Raw genomic sequence first — 22,391 nt, forward strand, 5'->3', positions numbered from 1 at the left:
CTGCACCACAAGAGCCCCTTGGGCAATATTTTCCCATGCCAACAGCTGCCCTGAAGCTTTAACTTGTGTTGAACATGAGCTGGTTTTATGGCATGTGAAGTTTTGCCTTCACACTAAAATTAAACAGCATCTTGATCATTGATGAAACTGTTTGATCCATTGCTCTGAGCTGGGCTAGATATATGGTCTGGGGTCAAAAAAATTGCTGCGATTGCTGTCTAATGTTGCCTTTTTCCCTCTCGTTATCCAGACTCAATCTGACGATGTTGTCGTAGTATCTTCCAAATACAAGCAGATGTATGAGTGCAGGCTACCAGCTCAAGCCCTGAAATTTCAGCAAGAAGCTGACGATGAGACGCAATCCTACTCTGGGCTAGGGATCTCTGAGCTATTGAAGCCAATGCATGCAGCACCTTGTCTTGTAAAGGTGAGGGTCTCGTTTTGGCAAAATGAAGTTAAATGTTTGTCGCTTTAAGTGAATATCTATTCTTTTAAATCTGTGTCTATTAAGTAATTCTCTGGTCTTGCTGGTGTCCTTGCCCTCTTCCCAAGCAATTGAATTGTAAGAGCAAAGTTGTGCAGCACTAATATCATAATACATCGTATTTTTAATTGCTGTTTGAACAGATGCCTTCTCTCCCATCAAAATCTCTTCCACCGAATTCTTTCCCCAATTTTCTTCACCTGGGGGATTTGCCATTTGCCGTGATACAATCCTGGCTCTGCAGACCCTGCGGTAGCTCTTCCTATTGGCTATTTTACCTGCAGGTTTGAAGCATTAAGTTTAGCAATGACCTAAGAGACCCCTACAACGTCCATGTATGCTCAAATCTGCAACAACGACCAGGATTGGAAATCCTTTCCCTTTTCTTGAATATTTTCTCGTCCTTTTTTTTTGCCGGAGGATTTTCTTTTTGCCCTTTTGGCTGATGATGGACTCCCGAATAGGCCAGGGGTCAAACAAGAGATCCTTGATATCTGATGGTGAAGTTTACCAACTGCATTGTAGGGCTGTGAACACTGCATGTAATTAGGGCTGTAACTCTTCCTTTGTGCCAGTGTACTGCAACCTGTTTCTGTTTTGTGTAACTTCCCAAGACCGTATTCAAATGTGAAGTATTGTAGAGAGGCACATAGTGGCAGAAGTTGAAACGAGGGCCTAATCCCTTTTCAGAAGATGGATGTTTAACTTCACTAACACATTCATTATGTTTCCACATTAGACCTTTGATTTGAGAAGGTTGCTAAAAATGGTTTCTGGTAGTCTTGCATGTAGAACAACAATTGAAAATGGAGCCCAGCACGTTGGCTTCTGCAAGCTGGCGGTGACTAGGTAATGAACTACACCATAAAATGTTAATTCCTACCCTGTCCTACAGTCTTCCAAATGTTGAAGTAGTAAGGAAAAGGAGCAACTAACCTGAAACTAAAGTAATGCTTTATCGACCGGGAAAAATATGACACTGTCCCATTCTTTTCCAACTAAAGTTACTGTATTTTTGGTTTGGTTAAATTGTAGTTCATTGTCAAATCTGTTTCATTGTTGGAGCTTGCTTTTCTTTCTTTACTTATAGACCAAAGACTGGTGGACATATGAATTTTGTTATGGCCAACATATCAAGCAATATCACACAGAAGGTAAATAAAAAATGCTTTTGTTAATATAATGTTGGTTTTGGGTTGTTTGTAACTTCTCACTGGACTATGTTGGCTCTCAGCTTTTCACGTTCCCCCTCCTGCATTTTCTGAAACTTATTAGCACTAGAGGTGCTATATAAATTTGTAAAGCCATTTTATTGGCCTTTAAATCAGCTCTCTATCTGTCTACCAGTCCCAAAATTTCAGTTGATGGGTTACTTTTGGGATTTTCAAGCTGACTGCTATGATATTGACTCAGACTCCTTGGCATCATGGTAGCCTACACACTTACCAACACACTTAAACAGCGATTAATGAAGCTAAAGGATCCATTAGATATTACCAGCAAAACTAACATTGTTTACAACATACCATGCAAGATCTGTTTTTTAAAAAAAAACTACATTGGACAAACAAGCAGGAAACTTGCCACCAGGGTGCACGAACACCAACTAGCCACCAAAAGACCTGACCCACTATCACTGCTTTCCATACATACAGGCAAAGAAGGACACCACTTTGACTGGGACAACGCGCACATCCTAGGACAGGCAAAACAAAGACACGCACAAGAATTCTTAGAGGCATGGCAGTCTAACCAGAACTCCAGCAATTTAGATCCCATCTACCTTCCCTTAGGGAGAAAAAAGAACTGGAAATGACATCACCCACCTTAAGAAACCAATACTTATAAATAGAGAGGTGGGACATACCACCAGCGCTTCACTGGAGATTCTCACTGATGTTACCTAGTCATGGTGACGAAACATCTGAAAGCAAACCTTCCATCTCAGTGAGCAAGCTTACTTCTATACATACCATCAACCTGAGTTACAAATCTTCTCAAAAACTGTCAAAAGCTGTTGATCTTGTAAAACTGATCCAATTCCATTCTAGTGCAAAGCTAATGTTCTACTTCCCTCCAACTTTTCTTAATTGGTGAGACTTACTGACAAAACTTGCACCCTTGTATTGAAATAAGCTACAGGAATTTGTAGCATTCTTGTGTTGGTACTGGTCTTGGAGAAATAGCCACGAAGTTAAAACTTAACCAAAATCACAAAAATCATATATTCAGAATATTTAACATGTGTGCTGCCAACAGAAATGAGATTCAAAATATTTCTCTATAGTTCGGATATTCCTACTAATTTGGGTTGACTATAAACCAGTACAGCTCCCATATTTTTGACTCTTGTTGCCTGTGCAGAGAAATGGATATTTTACCTTCCCATTGCCAGCCTTACTCCCCAACCCATGTCTGCAATTGAAATGGTAGGTATCAACCTATCCCTGTCCTCCAAATAAAAGTTGCCCTAATCCCTTGGCGATGTTTGCACTAGGAACGTGTATATTATAATGCAAGCAATAATTGTAATAAAAGTGTGATTTTTCAGCTATTTGTCTTCACTTTACTGTGTCAGTGCATATGCCTGATGCTGCTCAGCAGACTTGAACTCTAAGTAAATTTGTTTTATTTTATGAAAGTGTCTGTACTACATTAAGGCTGCCATTGTGCAGCTTGTTGACAAATCACTGCATCTGCAGTGTTGGTCAGGGCCTGTTTATGACGAGAGATTTCTGGCCTGAAAGCTTTCCTAAAGTTAGGGATAATATTTTAACAGGCCAGCAATGTAAAAACTGTAATGCTGACCTCTTAACAGGTGAGTTGAGAGATCAGGCAAGAACTTAATGGTGACTGAAGGCAAAGCACTGAATGCAAACGAGTAACATAGTAAGGAGCTGCCTCCAGAAGGTGAACTCTGCTGCAGGAGTCATTCTGGATTGACATGCAATGTTAAAGCGCTGCTGACATTGCCAGCTCTATAATGTATATGCAGTGTTCGTTTCGCACTGCATGCAGTTCTCAACATTTTTCCTTTATTTTCAAGACAGAGTTTGCATTTTAGCTTTAATTTTTTTGTTGTGCTCAGATTCTGAAGTTAAAGGAGATGTGATGTATCTTGGGTTTTATGAATCTGAATTTGACTGGAACAATGAAACTGCAAAGGTAAGGATGAATTCCAATCATAGGTAGGCTAGTCTGATGTCAATCTGCTGCAGGTCCCAAAAGATCAATGCTTTAAGTAAATGATGTTCATGCTGTCCTTAGCCAATTTGCTTTGGCTGTTAATCTTGCATCAGTTGAGTGATTAACTCTGTGGTTTTATTTTCACTTTTATTTTAAGCTGAATTTGAGATTTGAACAAATCTAGACACTGAATGGTATGTGTCAGCTGTGGCTCAATGGTAGCCCCCTCACCTCAGTCAGAAAGTTGTGGGTTCCAGTTCCACTCTGGAGACTTGGCACTTCAGTGAAGTACTGAGTGTTGCACCATGGGAGGTCATGTCTTTCAAATGAGACGTTTAAACAAAATTATGCTTGCTCCCTTCTGTGGACATTAAAGATCCCATGATGTAAGTCGAAGAAGAGTAAGGAAGTTCTCTTTAGTGGCCTGATCAGTGTCCATCTCTATCCACCAACTTCACTAAAACTGGTTATCTGGTTGTTTCTCATTGCTGTTTATGGGACCTTGCTGTGCGCAAATTGGCAACCGCATTTCTTTACAATAACAACTGCACTTCAAAAGTACTTCATTGGCTATAGAACATCCTGAGGCCATGAATGGCGCAATAAAATGCAAGTTTTTTTTCCCCACATATATAATTCACCATTGCAGCATTGAATTGTGCGCAAATATCTATCTCTGATTTCCTTGCCTTAATAAATAGAAGCTATGCATTTTTGTTTTTGCTCTTTCTTGAGTACTGCAAGCCCATGGGACTGAAAGGTAAGATCATAGGGCAGTGCAATTGCAGCATTTTAATGCCTGGGCAGGTTTTACCGAATTTCTGTTTCATGTGGATATGGCGAATGAATGCTTGACAGAAATTTTGCAATTTTTTAAAAGACAAAATTCCCTCTGTCAAATGCTGAGCTAAAATAAAGTGAAATCTTGCAGACGCTGGGATATATGAAATGAAAGTAGAAATGCTGGAAGTGCTCAGCTGATCAGCTTGCATCTGTGGAGAGAATAGCAATTCAATGTTTCTGGTTAGTGACTTTTTTAGGACATTATTGATGAGCGTTCTTCAACCTGAAGCATTTAACTCTGTTCCACTCTGCACAGATTCTGCTTGACCTGTTGAGTATTTCCAGCATTTTCTGTTCAAATATTAAGCCAATCTTCCAGAGTTACCTTCTTTCGGTCAACAGCTAATCAATACTTTCTCATTCAGGCATTGTAATTAGCTAACTTTTGAAATGCAGTTTCATTTGTTTTTAAAAAAGTGCATGATATTTGATGTCAAAGGTGTAAAAGCTTTCTGAATATATATCTGATACCTTTTAATATTTTACTTCCTGCCTTCAGCCTGCAAATTTCAAAAATGTTGCATTAATTTGAAGTGACTCAACCTCCTGTTTCATTTGTAGGCATAACTGTTATTGTTTTATTGCTTGGGTCAGTGACCTTGTTGGCTCACGAATTAAACTAACAAGTCATTTGAGCCATACAGATGGAAAGTGCTAGGCTTGGTCTTCGATCTTAATTGACTTGCCTGATGTCAGTCAGAAGACGTGGCCTTTGAGTTGGAAAGAGTAAATTGACCTGGGTTCCAATCGCTATGTATCCCAGCTGCCAGAAGCATGGATGTTGGCAGACTTAATTATGTTTCCTCCTGCTGCTCTTGTTGAATAACCTGTTTGAAATTTGTGAACCTGCATGTGAGAAATTATCACTTGATCAGGTCATGGAAGGTTGCTGGTGTCAATTGAATTTTACCTCATAAAGGGGCAGAGAAAGGCCAGTTATATCCAATGCGGTTTGCTTCCATTGTCACCCTGATGTGTTTTTTTATCATCCACGGACCATTAGCACTTTAGGAGTTGAATGCATTTTTTTTTCAGTTTATAGTTTTGAAACCTCTAGTTTATATACTTTTTAAGAATTCCCTTTATTTGCAGGCTTCAAAGCAGCATAAGTTGAAAAGATACCATAGTCAGACTTATGTAAATGGATCCAAATGTGACCTCAATGAAAAGCCAAGGGAGGCTGAAGTAAGGGTAAGTTTACAGGCTCTTCATCCTTCATCCTGAAGCTGTACACTTCAATCCAGGCATCCCATTGTTTGAAGCGTTGAAACGCAGAAATTGCCTTAATTTAGTAAAAGCTTCCTTTCCAGTATTGATTGAAAAGTCAGCACTGCAGCATTCTGTTATTGCCAGTTAAGGTGGTGGGGGGGGGGGGGAGAGACGTGGAGCATTCATCCTAATGTATGGGTTCGCAATATGTTGCTGAGGAAAAGGAAATTAACCTGTGGGGTACTTGATGAAACACCGTAGACAGGTATAGCATGGTTTCAATTGTTTGTCTCAGCAGCATGTCTTGACTGTGACTTTAGCTGGTCTCCATTGTATCAGTGTGGCATTCATTAAGGAAATATATTAACCTAGTGGTTACTGTATTGAAGAGAGGACCCAGAAGTGAGGTTTAAATCCCATCAATTTGTGGCTTGGTGCCAAGGGCATAGTTATGGGAATGATTGATTTTTTTTCAAATTAAAAAATTCAACTGTTTCACTAATATCTCTCCAAGAAACCATGCCACCCTTATCCAGTTCTGCCCACGTGACGCTTTTGGTTGACTTGTGCTGCTCTTGAGAGATCTACAAGTGGGGAATAAATACTGCTTTGATCCTGTCATTTACACCCCAGTAAATTAACTTGTTTCACATCAGCTGGTGTTGTAACATGCTTGAGTAATCACTGCAGTAAACTGCTTGAACTTGTCTTTTTTCAGACTGTGTTTGAGCTGTCGGTTAAGACTTCCATTCCAGCAGTGTAGCTGGATTTCAGCCAAAACCTTCAAGTTGCAAAGCTGCTTTTGTACATTTTCTTTTTGTCACAACTTTTCAGTATGAAAGATAATCTAGGCTTCTACATAAAACTCACTTGTGCAGCAAGTCCCCTGCGTCCTGCTGTTTGCAAATGTTTTTGCTTGTATTTCCTCTCTTGTAGATCGAGACCTGTAGGGAATAGAGAAGAAACACAAACATGTGCAAACAGCCTGATGTTTGCTCCTGCAAACTAAGCTAACCGCAATCTGTTTAAAGTGGTGTCATTGTGGATTAATAGCAGGCTACTGCTTTGCAGGACTAAATCTCTGACTGTGATTAGTTTAAGATGATCTGAAATAGCTGGGAGTCCAATACGAGAGTAATATAGATGTAACTGCAACATAGTAAGTGTAGATTCACTGACTGGCCTTTTTTTTGTTTTCCTTGGGCAGTGCTAGTTCCTTTTATGTAGTGCTGTACCTAAATGTTCCATGTGGTGTCACTAATTGCATGTGTGACTGTAGCACTCTGCAAAGCTGCAATTGTATAACTTCAGTGGAAAAGGAAGTAGCCCTTTCAGGAGGTACTACATTATTTTTAAGAGTAACACTTTAAAATGGTTCAATTTTTTGGCCAACTAGGGAAGACTTGACCAGCATGTGCCACCATCTGTTTAATCTCCACATGCTCTATAGTCCCGAAGCTTGCCTAAAGAAAGGAACTAGAGTTTAATGGAACATAAAAAAGGACAGGACAGGACAGGCTCTTCAGCCCAGAATGTTGTGCCAAGGATTACTCCTAATCTGAAATAAAATAATCTAACCTATACCCCCCTCAATTCACTGCTGTGCATGTCCAGCAGTCGCTTAAATGTCCCTAATGACTCTACTTCCACCACCACCGCTAGCAACGCATTCCATGCATTCACAACTCTCTGCGTAAAGAACCTACCTCTGATGTCTCCTTTATACCTTCCTCCTAATATCTTAAAACTATAGCCCTACTGGCTATCCATGCCCCTCATTACCTTGTATACCTCGATCAGGTCACCTGTCTTTCCTCCTTCTCTCCAGAGAGAAAAGTCTGAGTTGAGTCAACCCCTCTTTGTTATATCTTGTGATTTTGTTTTAATATATCGAAACACCCATGTATCACCTCTTGGGAAGTAGAATCCTATAGATAAATTGAGGCGCTATGAGAAGGAAGCCTGATATCGTTTGGCGACAGTTTCCATAGAATAGCTTCTCAATGGAAATCCATGTTTGGTCCTTTTTTTAAATGACCTCTTAGTCTACATTTTTGTTAAAACTCAGTTTCTCTTTTTTGACTACATTTCCCTCCTAAATAATGCCCAACATGTGCTGTACCCCTTTCAAAAAGCACCTGATTTGCACTTCTGCAGCTTCAGCCTACAATATCCACACTTGCTGATTTGGACACTGGCTTCCTGCATTCTTTCACTTCTCTCCTCTACCCTTAGGAAATATTGGCATTTTTAACAGAGTATAAAGTGCTGGTGAAAATAGTCACTGTTGATAGTCCCTAGCAACATTAGTGAATTGTCATGATTTTCGCTAATAGGAACAACTCCATTAAGAAACCTACCCAGGAGAGCTGGGAAATGTCGTTGAGTCCCCTCAAGAAAAGGATCCTGATGTCTTCCAAATTGGCAGCCAACCAATCTCAGCCTCAGAATAGAGTGTGTGGGATTTCTCCTTGACGTGCCTGGATTTTGGGGAGACCTTGAAATGAATTGTTTTGAAGGCAGGGGAGTTATTGATCATGTTGATGGGTAAATGACTTGGGCCATTCCTATGCTAACAAAATGGTCTATTTTCTTTTTACTACTTGTATTCTTAATAGTTTATGTGTGAAGAAGGATCCGGGGATTACATAGCTCGAGTGGATGAGCCTCAGTCATGTAATTACGTGCTAACAATACACACCACTCGGATTTGCCATCACCCTTACTTGCGCCCTGCTGTTATTTCCAAGCCTCAACCAATTAAATGCCAACCCGCCCTCAGCCCAGAACAGTACGTAGAGTATGTCAAGGCCCAAGTGAGTAAGTACTAAAATTTTAATATCTTCAATCAGCAAGGGTGAGCTAATGATTTGTGCATGATTAGACCTGTACTGACACCAGTATTTTATGCATGATTGTATTTCCTTGTGAAGGTATAACTGTAATGGTCTTGTTTCTAACAAAGTTTAGTATTCTGATAATCTGTGACTTTTATCTGTCCTACACTAATGCTTCATGTCCCTAACTTTGGAACCAAGCAGGAAACAGTGGTTGGACATTCGTAATGATCGCATCAAAAGTTAATGAAGTAACATTTAAGGTGGTGAGTGTATGGAACATGTATCCAGTTCACTCATTGCTCTCCCCTCCTTCACAATCTCAATTAAATTGATAGGTCATTTGCTGACCTTGCAGAAGACTCTGTCCTCTCTGTAAAGGGACCTTGGCTTTCCTCTTTTTGGGCTTGGGATGCCTGTTGATTCTCTATTAAGGGAAGGTGCCTTATCAGCTGACACAACTCCTAATGGAGTTGTTTGCTGCCAGGTCTGGTTAACAGGACCTTAGCGAAAGATTTATGGCAATAGACCTAAAAAGAATGGTCTCTTAATGTAAATGCTACAAATAAGAAAACGGGGGGGGGGGAAAGATGTGAATCCAGATGAGATGAGGGTATTTTTTCATGTTGAATGCTACTTTTTGTACATTTCTTCTCAAAAAGCTTCAAATCATTATTTTTAAGATTGATTCTAGTGAGCAACAGCAATATATCCATAAACGGTGATTCAATGATGGGTTGAAGCAAAACAAATCCCCACCTGAGTTTTAAATAATTGTTCTTCTGATGTGATCTGCTGAGGTGCTGCTGATTAATTTTTCACTCCAGTTACATGTACAGTATATGTCCACTTGATAGTCTGACTTCCCTCCAGTCCAACTGGATTTTTGTTTTGTTAAATTGTATCTTGCCCACCAGTACTAAACCAATCTCTCAGGATTGTTGGTTGTATTTTCAGGTGGATATTTGCATTCTGGGTTGTAATCTAGGTCTGATGTGCTTTGATACTTCAGTACTGCTTTATGGGAAATGGGTTCCTTGAGTAGTGGCTTTATAAGCCTTTTGTTTTAAACCATTTAGTACTCTTCCATCAATGACTAAAGGTGAACCACACCCATAAAAGTTTGAAATCTTTGATCTTTTAAACTCACCAGCTTCTGGTCTGATTTGAAATAAATTGCTGCTTCTGAGTTTTGACTCTGGGACACTGGCTCTTCAGATTGAAGCAGTGTGTGTTTTGGCCTCTTACTAATGTTAATATCCTTTTACAAATGCATTCTCAATGAGACATTCCCGACTTGTTACATCTGCTAGTTTTGCTGTAAGCAGTTGGTGGTCAGGGGCAATCTAAGGCCATAGTTTCTCAACGGTTTGCCTAAAAAGCAGCGAAATCTTCATGTGAAAATCAAACTGTGATTCTTCGAATGGTTCATTGTATAGGAACATCGGAGCAGGAGTCAGCTATTCAACCAGTGGAGTCTGCTTCACCATTCTAGATCATAGTTGATCTACCTCAACACCACATCACCCGTGTGATCCACGTATCCCATGATGTTCATAACGAGAAATGTTTCAATCTCGATCTTGAATTTATCTAATCACGGAGCTTCCATGGCCCTCTGGGAGAGAGAATCCCAACGATTCACCACCCTCTGTCACTGAATTATTATTGGCACAGAAGGGAGCCATTTGGCCCACTATGCTTGTACTGCCTCTTCAAACAAGCCTTGGCATTAATGCCAGTTTGCTCCTTGAATTGACTCTGCCTCCTTCATATTATCCAGACCTGAGTGACTTGTATCAATTTTCCTTTTCCTTAAACCGCCCTTGTTTCTTTTGCGCATCACTTTGAATTCATGCTCTCTCGTTTCTTTTTGTGAGCTTCTCTCCCGATCTGCTCAGTGATTTTGAATATATTTTTCTGAAATCTCCTTAACTGCCTTCTCTCTAAGGAGAGCAGTTGCAGCTCCTTCAGCCTATCCACATCAACGTTTCTCATTCTTGGAACCATTCTTGTAGATCACTTCTGTACACGCCACTGCATTTGCATCTTTTCCATAACGTGGCACCCAGAGCCATACACAGTACTCCAGCTGAGGTCTAACATGTGTCTTGAACATATTCAACATCACCTTCTGCTCTTGTACTCTGTACTCTTTTAATGAAACCTAGAAATAGGTTTGCTTCATTAACCGTTCTCTCCACCTTCAATATGTTCGCATGTACACCATTCCCTCTGCTCCTGCCCCCCCTTCACAATTGTGCCCTCCCTAAGTTGCAGTCTCTCCATTGTTCTATACAATTGCACCAAATGCAAATGTGATAATGAGGTCCATAGGTTCACTGCCTAGTAGCTGTGAGATTAAATAACCATCAACTAATTGAGGTAATCTATCTCCATAAATTAGTTTACAACAGCCTCAAACATGACAATTGAAGGAAAAGAGGGGGTACATGGAGTGCAGTTGTTGATAGAAAACATTTTTTGCAATTATTTCAGTACCATTAACTTTTTTCTCCTCCTCCTTTCCCCCGCCCCCCCCCCTCTGTCTTCTCCCCTCCCCACCCCCCCCCGCCCCTGCACAGCTGATACCAAACGCAAAGTAGAAAAAATCTCTGAGGAGTTGAAAACCTTGGATGAAATGTTGTTGAAAGACCAAAATGCACAGACTGATGAAGAGAAAGACCTGACTCAGGAATCTGAAAACCAAACGGAGGAGCTGTCAGACACTGGTGAGAACGTATTGGAATTGGAAGGTATGGCTGTCTTCACTTTCTGTAACCATACAGGCTGATGTTTTGCATCCCAAAGTGTGGGCTGAAATCCTCCCATTTGTTCAGAAGTTGGCTGTATTTGGGATAAAGAGGGTGGTATATGATACAATGCAAGTCTAATGTTTGATGGGTTGGGGAAAGTGAGGTCTGCACATGCTGGAGATCAGAGTCGAGAGTGTGGTGCTGGAAAAGCACAGCAGGTCAGGCAGCATCCGAGAAGCAGGAAAATCGCCGTTTCAGGCATAAGCTTTTCCAGCACCACACTCTCGACTAATGTTTGGGTATGTGGTATCAGCATTTAATTGTCAGACAAAGCTAGCAAAAGTATCAGTAGAGACAACTATCACCAGTGGGCTGAAAGTGGAGTGCTGTAGGTTCCTCTGGGAGACTTATTCAGTGTTGCTCCTGCTCGGAGTGGTTGTCTTGTTCATGCGGCTTGCATTCCATGTTACTGTTGGAGATGGGAGAGGGGACAGCAGAAGATCTTGCTGTATTTTTCCGATTCTCCCTTGATATGGGGAGGTATCCAAGGACTGGTGATGGTAAATATAATGTCCTCATTCAAAGAGTGAGAACCCTTCCTGCCTACTGCAAGTTAGTTAATTTAACATTGTGTTGGATTAGATTTTAGAAAAAAAGAATCAGCAGGCACTTAAGTTTGTTGAGGAAAGCCAGCACAGGTTTGTAAAAGGCCAATTGCACTTGACTAATCTAATTGAAATTAAAATTACAGATGTCGAAAGCAGGGAATGCACTGTAGATATCAATGATGCTTTTGGCAAAGTACCACTTAAAACATTACTGAAACAACTTGTGCCTCTTGGTGTATCAAAAGTTTGACATCAACTCTGAAAATAGCGCATCATAAATGGCTGTTTTTCAGACTGGCGGAATGGCAACTATGAGCATGATAGCAATCGACTGCAGCAAGCTGATAGGCTAGCCAACCAAAAAACCCAAAAGAATGGCTGATGCTGGCAATCAGAAACCGAAATCGTGGGGAAAAACTCTGGCCTGGCGCCATCTGTGGAGAGAAGTCCATTCTGAAGAAGGATCGCTGGACCAAAACATTATCACTACTTTCTCTCCCCAGATGCTGCCAGCAATTTCTGTTTTTGATAGGCGAGCAAAAGTAGAGGAGAGTAGGTGGAGTTCAGCGCACAATTGAAGGGTGATGCGTTTTTGCAGAAGGTGGTTAAAAGTAGTTCCAAAGTGTGCAGTGACAGAGTAACCTTGGGATGCACAAGCATTGACCATTGAAGGTAGCAAGGAATATTGAAATAGTAATTAGCAAAGCACATGAGCACTCTCCGCCTTCTAAGCTTCAGTAGGTAATACAAAAGCAGGGATGTTATGCTCATCCTTCGTAAATCTCTGGCTCAGTCTTAGCTGGGATAATGATCCGGTTCTGGTCATAACCCACTTGGTCGGATCTGAGATGTGCTAGAATGGTTTCCGGCGTGAGACATTTTAGCTACAAGGTTAGGCTGACCAAGCTGGGATTGTTCTCCTTGAGGCCAAGGAGATTGAGAGGAAAGTTAGATAAAGGATATGATAGGTTTGGGTAATGTGGACAAAAATAAATTGTTCCCATTAGCAGAAGACACTGGTTTAAGCTTTTAGGAGGGTATGTGTGGAAGAACTTTTATGCAGCAAGTGGTGATGATTTAGAACTCGCTGCCTGTGAAGGTGGTGAAGAGAGAGACCGTGATATGATTTCAGAAGGATATTGGATGGACACTTGCAGGATCAGAAGGATAAAGTAAATAAATCGAATGGATTGCTCTGCAGGGCTGGCATGTACTCTGATCAAATAGCCTCTTGCGCTGGAACTCCGTGATTGTAATAATGTCAAATTTGTCGTCTCCTCCAATCCTCTGCCACTTCCCCATATCTAGGGAAAATTGGAAGAATGCAGCAAGATCTTCTGTTGACTCCTCTGCCATTTCCAATAGCAACCTCAGTGTTGATGTAGACTTACTGGGCTGAATGGCCTGTTTCCACACTATCGGGATTTTATGATGAACATGGGATGCAAACCACCCAGACCAGGCAACCACTCAGCATAACAAACATCTTTCCTTTTGTGTTGTCTTTTAACAAGCTGCATGCTAATATTACTGTTCTGTGCATAAATGGTAAACTTGCCAATGTTGGGTATTTGAAGTTTTGAGTCAGTGATTTCAGTCTGCTACTTTTACTCTGCTAAATTGCTGCTGGGAGTACAGGTGGCACAGTGGTTAGCACTGCTGCCTCACAGCACCAGAGATCCGGGTTCAGTTCCCGCCTCAGGCGACTGTCTGTGTGGAGTTTGCACATTCTCCCCGTGTCTGCGTGGGTTTGCTCCGGTTTCCTCCCACAATCCAAAGATGTGCAGGTCAGGTGAATTGGCCATGCTAAATTGCCCGTAGTGTTAGGTAAGGGGTAGATGTAGGGGTATGGGTGGGTTACGCTTCGGCGGGGCGGTGTGGACTTGTTGGGCCGAAGGGCCTGTTTCCACACTGTAAGTAATCTAATCTAATCTACAGCATTTTGCTTTTAGAGTGTTCATATACTCCAAAGATCTGCAGAAAATCACTTAAAATAGTACTCCTATGTCTCTTTGTCTGTCATTTTTTTAATATTCAAACTGTCTCTCTGGACATCTCTCCATCTGCCGCCAATCTTTTGTGTTTTCTGTTTGGGGATTTGGAAGACTGTGAGGACTCATGTCAGCAGTACAGGAATTGATTCTGGTAATCCTGGAATAGAACAAGTAATGTGTTTCTCTGGGACCAAGTAAACATTCAGTGGCTAATGAACAGCCAGATCAGAAAGATGGAGTTCTGATAGAAGGTCTTTGACATGAAAGGTTATCTGTTTTTCTCCACAGTTGCTACCAGACCTGCTGTGTATCTTCATTAACATAGAATCTCTGCTGCCCAACAAGCCTGCACTGACCCTCCAAAGAGTAACCTACCTAGACCCATTCACCTATCCTATATTTAACCCTGACTAATGCACCTAACCTACACATCCCCGAATACTGAGCAATTTAGCATGGCCATTTCACCTAACCTGCATGTCTTTGGCTTGTGGGAGGAAACCGGAGCACCCAGAGGACATCCACGCTGGCACAGGGAGAATGTGCACGCTCCAAACCATTTTCTGTTTTTATGTAAAATTTCCAGCATCCACAGGATTTTGCTTTTGGGTTTTTTGTTCACTGAAATTGGAACTGAAACTGCCCCAGGTCATTTTACCAGAGGCTTGTTCTTGCTGTATGGCAGATTCACATCTTCAATCCCTTGTGCTAACTAATTGTATTGTACCCCAACAAAATCTGTGTAGTCGTTCCAACAGAAAATAGTCCTTCACTTGTGAATGTACCTATAAATGAGTTTGCCGCTTTCACTTCACAAAGCGCCTGTGACTATTAACTGACACAGCTGGGGTTTCTTTGAATTCCAGGAATTGAAACCTTAAATTCGCAGGAGGTAACTGAAGACGAGGATAATGGTGAGAAATTCTGGGACAAAATCAGCAAACCAGTGAGTGAAGAGGGTCCCCTTTCAGAAGAGAAGCTAGAAGAGGTATTGCAGGATTTTAAAAATCTATAAGTTATAGTGAGCCTTCATGTTGGGAGAGCAGTGGATTCTGTAATGATTTCTGTTACTAAACATTTTAAACTTTTGACAATGGTAGGCTGGATGTTGAAGTAGTGATACCGATTTTGCGTGCAAAGTGCGAATCTAGTCAAAGCTATCAAAAAGCTTAGCTCTGTGCATATAATGTTCTCCTGTAATCCGAGGGCTTGTGTCAAATCCCCAATCCATTATAATTTTAGCAAACTGTGTCATCCTCCATATTGTTCCCTGCTTCCATATTGAAGTGATTTTATAAGGTGGAGGCCTGAGGCGACTGCTGCTTTTTGAGTGTGGTTTATAATGGATAAAGATCTATTCCGATAGACAAATTTCCATTCTTCAAATTTGGGAGCATTGAATCTGGAAATACAGGGAAAAGAATGATACAAGTTTGTGTTAAAGAAGAAGAGCACTTTAAAATTCAAACTTGTCCCTTCATCGTGAAACTTCTTTCCCTCTACTGTCTGAGTTTGGTTTATTACTTTTTGTGTAAAATTACCACACCTGGGGGGGAAGGTTTAATCTGGGTTGTCGTAACACCTAAAGGAAGTTTTAACTACTCACTTCACAACAAGATGAGAGCTGAGCAAAAGAATATATAAAGTATTGAATAATCACTTCATATTTCTGCAGTGAATGTAGGCTTTGTTAAAGCCATGTGCCATGATAAGCTCTCGTGGACCTAATCATGTTTTTTGGTATCCCTTGACATGTTTGACACGTCATGCAGTGTGGAGTAAATAATGCAATGCACTTGGAGTCCAGTTTTCAATGTAACTCTGCATTCAATGGTGATCCAATGTATGCATTTGCCAGTACATACCAGACACTGTTATAATAGATTCAAGTTATCACCTCTTTCATTGTCACTGTCAAAATCCTGGAGCTCCCTTCCTGACAATACTGTGGATGTACTTGTACCAAGTGAACTGCAGCAGTTCAAGAAAGCAGCTCACCACCCCATTCTCCAGGGCAGCTAGGGATGGGCAATAAATGCTGTCTGATGTAGTGACTCTGTCATGCTAAAAATGAATAACACACTTCAAATTCAGATTTGTTTTTGTGAAATTATCAAGGTTTTTACTTGTTCATACTTTACACAGTGACTAAGCGTAAATTATTATAGTTACCAATGCATTGGGTTAGGCATGTATCCTTTGCACTATTTCATGTGCAGCCTCGAGATTGGAAATATGCTTCACTGCCAGGGAGCAGTCTGAAATTGATGTGCACTGAAAAGGGTTGGGAATCTTGTTTCGAGACCCCCCAACCTTAATGGCTCTTTTCCCTCAAACCTAGTACACTTGAGCATTTGCAATGCCATATGCAAGTTTTAAGTGAGCAAATTGTTGTACTGTTAAAGATTTACGGGCGGCACAGTGGCTAGCACTGCTGCCTCACAGCGTCAGAGACCCGGGTTCAATTCCCGCCTCAGGCGACTCTCTGTGTGGAGTTTGCACATCCTCCCCGTGTCTGCGTGGGTTTCCTCCGGGTGCTCCGGTTTCCTTCCACACTCCAAAGATGTGCAGGTCAGGTGAATTGGCCATGCTAAATTGCCCGTAGTGTTAGGTAAGGGGTAAATGTAGGGGTATGGGTGGGTTGCGCTTCGGTGGGTCGGTGTGGACTTGTTGGGCTGAAGGGCCTGTTTCCACACTGTAAGTAATCTAATCTAATCTAAATATTGAGAGTTGGCATGTAAGTTTTAATTGTCAGATTTTTTAAGCCCTTATTTTGACTTGCAATGTTTTATTTCCCCTTTGTCTTTCAATTTATCTGTTTTAAAATGTGTCAATGCTTTTCTTTAATCTGAAATAATGCAGCACTGCTGATGCACTCAATTTGATGGTGTTTGTCAAGATGGCTCAGAGTCATAGAGCCATAGAGATGTACAGCATGGAAACAGACCCTTCGGTCCAACCTGTCCATGCTGACCAGATATCCCAACCCAATCTAGTCTCACCTGCCAGCACCCGGCCCATATCCCTCCAAACCCTTCCTATTCATATACCCATCCAAATGCCTCTTAAATGTTGCAATTGTACCAGCCTCCACCACATCCTCTGGCAGCTCATTCCATACATGTACCACCCTCTGTGTGAAAAAGTTGCCCCTTAAGTCTCTTTTATATCTTTCCCCTCTCACCCTAAACTCCCGACCCCAGGGAAAAGACTTTGTCTATTTACCCTATCCATGCCCCTCAGAATTTTGTAAACCTCTATAAGGTCGCCCCTCAGCCTCTGACGCTCCGGGGAAAACAGTCCCAGCCTGTTCAGCCTCTCCCTGTAGCTCAGATCCTCCAACCCTGGCAACGTCCTTGTAAATCTTTTCTGAACCCTTTCAAGTTTCACAACATCTTTCCAATAGGAAGGAGACCAGAAGTGCACACAATATTCCAACAGTGGCGTAACCAATGTCCTGTACAGCCACAACATGACCTCCTAACTCCTGTACTCAATACTCTGACCAATAAAGGAAAGCATACCAAATGCCTCCTTCACTATCCTATCTACCTGCGACTCCACTTTCAAGGAGCTATGAACCTGTACTCCCAAGGTTTCTTTGTTCAGCAACACTCCCTAGGACCTTACCATTAAATGTAGCAGTTCTGCTAAGATTTGCTTTCCCAAAATGCAGCACCTCACATTTATCTGAACTAAACTCCATCTGCCACTTCTCGGCCCTCAATTGGTAAGACTGCCCCCTTGAACCTCAGGGAGTAACAGTAATAGAATGTTTCTGTTTATTTGTTAGGCTGACTCTAAACTGAGTGATGCATTTAAAACTGGGGACGACAACCTTCAAGGTGACCAAGGTAAATAAAATTATTACTATATGTCGTTGAGTTAAAACCCCTGAAAATCAAAGGACAGAGCAGTCCATCCAACTTTTCTCGAGCATAGTTAACTTGAGCTAAACAACAATCTTTGAGTTGTATAATTTACTAGCTAGTTGCTTTAAGTTCAGTTCTGACGTGACAGTGATCTTGAAATTTTTCCATACCCCCCCCCACCCCCGCTTTCTCTTCAGGCAAACAGGAAGTCCAGTTCAGAATAACCCGGAACCCAGAGGATCTGCTGAAGTTGATTCGAGAATTAAAAGACCAGACTGCAAAGGTACTGATGGAACATTCTAGTGGTATTGTCATTAAATGTTGATCTTGAAGCAAGGTGGTTACCTTTTAGTAGTCATCTTTTTTTTTTTGTTGGTATTCTGATTTAAAAATTATAATTTGCTTGTCTAGGTGTTAATGGATGACTAGATTTTGTAGCAGTTTAACCAGTTTTGAAGAAGGCATATGGCGTACTGGCTTTTATTGGTAGAGGAATTGAGTTCCGGAGTCCTGAGGTCATGCTGCAGTTGTATAAGACTCTGGTGCGGCCGCATCTGGAATATTGTGTGCAGTTTTGGTCGCCATACTATAGGAAGGATGTGGAGGCACTGGAACGGGTGCAGAGGAAGTTTACCAGGATGTTGCCTGGTATGGTAGGAAGATCCTATGAGGAAAGGCTGAGGCACTTGGGGTTGTTTTCATTGGAGAAAAGAAGGTTTAGGGGTGACTTGATAGAGGTGTACAAGATGATTAGGGGGTTAGATAGGGTTGACCATGAGAACCTTTTTCCACGTATGGAGTCAGCTATTACAAGGGGGCATAGCTTTAAATTAAGGGGGGGTAGATATGGGACTGATGTTAGGGGGAGGTTCTTCACTCAGTGAGTCGTGAGTTCATGGAATGCCCTGCCAGTAGCAGTGGTGGACTCTCCCTCTTTATGGGCATTTAAGCGGGCATTGGATAGGTATATGGAGGATAGTGGGTTAGTGTAGGTTAGGTGGGCTTTGATCGGCGCAACATCGAGGGTTGAAGGGCCTGTACTGCGCTGTATTCTTCTATGTTCTATGTTCTATATCCCTTTTCGTGCTAAATGGACTTGGTGGAATTTATTTTTCATCCTCATTAGCATTCATTTCAATAAATATCACATTTCTTTGCTTAGTCGCTGTGTATCTCTACAGAGGGTGGAGAGCATAGAAACAGGCGATTTGGCCCAATAAATGCACACTGATGTTTATGCTTTATTCAAATCTCCTCCCATCTTTGCTCACGTAAGTCATCATAACCCTCTATTCCTATCTCCTTGCCCGGTTTCTCCTGATCTTCATCTACTGTATACTGTTTGCTTCAATCATTCCCTTTGGGATCAAGCACTGTATTCCCACCACTCTTTGGATGAAGAAATTTCTGAATTCCCTATTGGATTTTTTAGCCACTCTCTTAACGGCCTCTACTTTTTATGCTCTTCCCTACCAGAGGAAACCTAGATTTTGAAACCGTGGATACAAAGGCATTCATTAATTTTAAAGGCCTTTTTGTTTGGTCATCCCCTCAGCTGGCTGGCTTCCAAGTGTGGAGAAACCCAGCCTGTTCCTTTCCTGATGTGTTGACTTGCATGTTTCTGTATCATCCCTGTAAACCTTCTTTGCACCCTCCCCAGTTCTTCTAGCCTTTGTAAAATATAATCAAGTTGTTCATAGTACTGTGTGTGGTCCAAGAAAGGTTCAGTACAGGGCTAGCATAAATTCCCTACTAAAAATAAAGCTTAGTTCTTGGCTTGCTGTTTTTCTGATTTTAACCTCTTCATTTGTAGTAATTGTGTTCCCATTTCAAGGTCCCTTTGTTGCCCTATCCCACCTCTACTTACCTTCCAACTAATAAGTGACCTCTTTGTTCTTCCAACCAAAATGTACTACCTTACTTACCTGGTTTGAACTTCTCTCGCCAATTATTTGTCCACTTTGTAAATTCATTAAAATTCTCCTGTAGCTAGTCACAGTCCTCCTTGGCACCAATGTATCCTTCCAATCGGATGTTATCTGCAAGTTTAGAGACATTTTTGATCTGCAGTTCAAATCATTGATGAAAATTTGAGAATGAGTGGTACCCGCACTGATCCTTGTGGCGCACTGCTTCCCACCTGTGAAGTTGCTCTGTGCGCCACTGATCTAGAACTTGAAGCCAGCTAGCCCCTGGCTCCACATTCCCTTCCTTCATTAGTGTTTTATAGGTCACCTTTGAAAGGCCTCTTGAATTACAGCTAGTTATATTTTCTGTTCCTCAAATTTTCAGCTTTCACTTTTGCTGTCGATGCTGGTTATTCATTATTATATTCCTCATTTCTAGATCTTCTATTTTTAAGTCCGAATGCCACTGTTTTCTACTCCAGATGTTAAACTGACTGGCCTCAAATTTCCTGGCCACATGATAGAGCCATAGAGCACAGAAACAGACCCTTTGGTCTAACCAGTCCATGCCGACCATAATCCCAAACTGAACTCGTCCCACCTGCCTGCTCCTGGCCCATATCCCTCCAAACCTTTCCTATATCTTTTAAACATTGTCATTGCATTCACCACTTCCTCTTGCAGTTCTTTCCACACTTGAACTCTTGTGTTTATTTTTTTTAAAAAGCCCCTCTGTCTCTCTCAATGCAGGAATCCGATTCGCTATCTGTCAGTCCTGAGACTAACCCTTTCTACCAAGTTATTAAATATAAATTGCAATGCCTCAGTTCATCCCTAGATTCTATTTAAAGCGTGTAGATGCAATCAATCCATTCCCAGAATTTTGTCCTCTTTTGAGCTTGTCTAATTTATCCAGCTCATCCCTTTTTATTAATACCCTTCCCTCATTGCTGCTCAAGTTTCGAGAAATCAAAGCGAAGGGGGGGGGGGGTGGTGGGAGAAAGAGGTTGTGCAAATACTTTAAAAGATTACAAAACTACTGGTGTGGAGCCACTTGATCTGGAGTTACGATGACAAAAGTACTTAAGGGGAAGTTTATTTCTCTCGTTTTCTTTCCACAAAAATGGCAACTTTTAGGTTATGACTTGACAGACAATAACCAGTCTGCTTGGAGTCACCTGGATTGTCGATGTTGGCTATTCAACAATTGAGGGGGAGGAGGAGAGTGAGGACTGCAGATTCTGGATATCAGAGTCGAGAGTGCAGTGCTGGAAAAGCACAGCAGGTCAGGCAGCATCTGAGGGGCAGGAGAATCGGCATTTCGGGCAAGAGCCCGAGACAGTCTTAGTTGAATTCAGTTTTGTTCTTCCCCCATGCACACTTTTTATGATGATAAAACCACACATCAATCCCATTGTCAAGGCATGGTCAGAAATTCCAGACGATCCGTCTTTTTTTTTGGCTGCTTAAGAATTTGAACAGTTTTTAGTAGTCATAGTATTAAAAAACTTGCTTGAACAGCAGTTGCAGAATATGATCAGTTCTGTGCCTTTTCTCTTTAAAACAAAATCTGTTCACATCTGATTTGAAGCATCAGTTCCATTGGCCAGTTAGGTTGGAAGTGACAATGTACTTGAGAAATTCTAATTGCACCTTGTGTATACTAAAATGTCAACCCATGGGCATTTTTAACCTGAATACAAGTGTAGAGAATAGTGAAGTGTGTTTCCACTTGTGCGTATGTCACACCTAAAACTTTTTTTTTTCCTTTTTGTTTGGTGCATGACAGCGAAAAGGTGATGAAGATCAGGATCCGACTAAGGATACCTCTGCAAGATCTTCTGACGAATCCACTGACCAAGACTCCTCAGCAAAACAAGAGGAGATGATTGATAGTGAAGAAAATGAGCTCATTAAAGACTTTGAAAAGGAACTTGAAGACATGTCCCTACCTAAATCAAAGATGTCTGAAATTAAAAGAGAAGTGAAGGAAGAAATGGAAAAAGAATTTGAAAATCTAATTGATGAAGTGAGTAATACGCATTGTGAATTTACAACCGTTTTCATGCAAGTTAAAAAATCAGTAAACGTAGCTGATAAGACCTGGGTCGGAACAAACCTTTTTTTCAACTGGGTGCTGGTGTTAGAATGATACATTGGGGTGGGGGGGGATTGGCACCAGCCAATGATGCCCAGTTAATGAGCTAGTGCAAGTGTGGTGGACTGAAAGACTGCCTGCTGCTGTAACACTTCCATGATTCTGTGACATGTGCAAGGACACTTACTTCAAATAAACGAGTAGATCTGCCACATGATCCATGTCCTGTGCTGATTTGTCTCATTGCCCTATTTGTTTCATTGTAAGATGCTATTTTGCAGTTTCTAAAATGACCTGACTCTTTCAGTGGTTTGTGCAAGGTCACCGAGAGAACGCTGGGCTAGAAAAAAAGAATTCTATCCTTGAGCTTGGCCACTGATTTTGAAATCAACAGCTAAAATAAAATTTGTGATGCGTATGTTTCATACGCAAGGCAAAATGCTTGCTTCAGCTCTCCTTGCAATGTCCTGGGTGGAAAGCCGAATAAATGACTCCTTTGATGTAACAGCCATTGGTCAAAATCGGAGGGAGGAAAGCTAGTTAAACTTTTTGTGATGGTTCTATTGCTCTCACTGCACTTGTATCGACAAGAAACCT

At 41.4% G+C, this 22,391-nt stretch overlaps 1 protein-coding gene across 2 annotated transcripts in view; it reads left to right on the top strand.

Annotated features, from left to right (window-relative positions):
• Nucleotides 1-22,391, top strand: part of os9 (OS9 endoplasmic reticulum lectin) — a 47,428-nt gene that overhangs the window by 13,652 nt on the left and 11,385 nt on the right. For both annotated transcript variants that reach the window (XM_072566924.1, XM_072566925.1), the window contains exons 2-11: nucleotides 251-427; nucleotides 1,575-1,638; nucleotides 3,573-3,649; nucleotides 5,606-5,704; nucleotides 8,341-8,542; nucleotides 11,145-11,315; nucleotides 14,784-14,905; nucleotides 17,711-17,771; nucleotides 17,987-18,072; nucleotides 21,486-21,725. In XM_072566924.1, coding sequence (XP_072423025.1) covers nucleotides 251-427; nucleotides 1,575-1,638; nucleotides 3,573-3,649; nucleotides 5,606-5,704; nucleotides 8,341-8,542; nucleotides 11,145-11,315; nucleotides 14,784-14,905; nucleotides 17,711-17,771; nucleotides 17,987-18,072; nucleotides 21,486-21,725 — 1,299 coding nt within the window. The remainder of the gene's footprint in view (nucleotides 1-250; nucleotides 428-1,574; nucleotides 1,639-3,572; nucleotides 3,650-5,605; nucleotides 5,705-8,340; nucleotides 8,543-11,144; nucleotides 11,316-14,783; nucleotides 14,906-17,710; nucleotides 17,772-17,986; nucleotides 18,073-21,485; nucleotides 21,726-22,391) is intronic.

Source organism: Chiloscyllium punctatum, chromosome X (assembly GCF_047496795.1).
Source record: "Chiloscyllium punctatum isolate Juve2018m chromosome X, sChiPun1.3, whole genome shotgun sequence".
Taxonomy (NCBI): domain Eukaryota; kingdom Metazoa; phylum Chordata; class Chondrichthyes; order Orectolobiformes; family Hemiscylliidae; genus Chiloscyllium; species Chiloscyllium punctatum.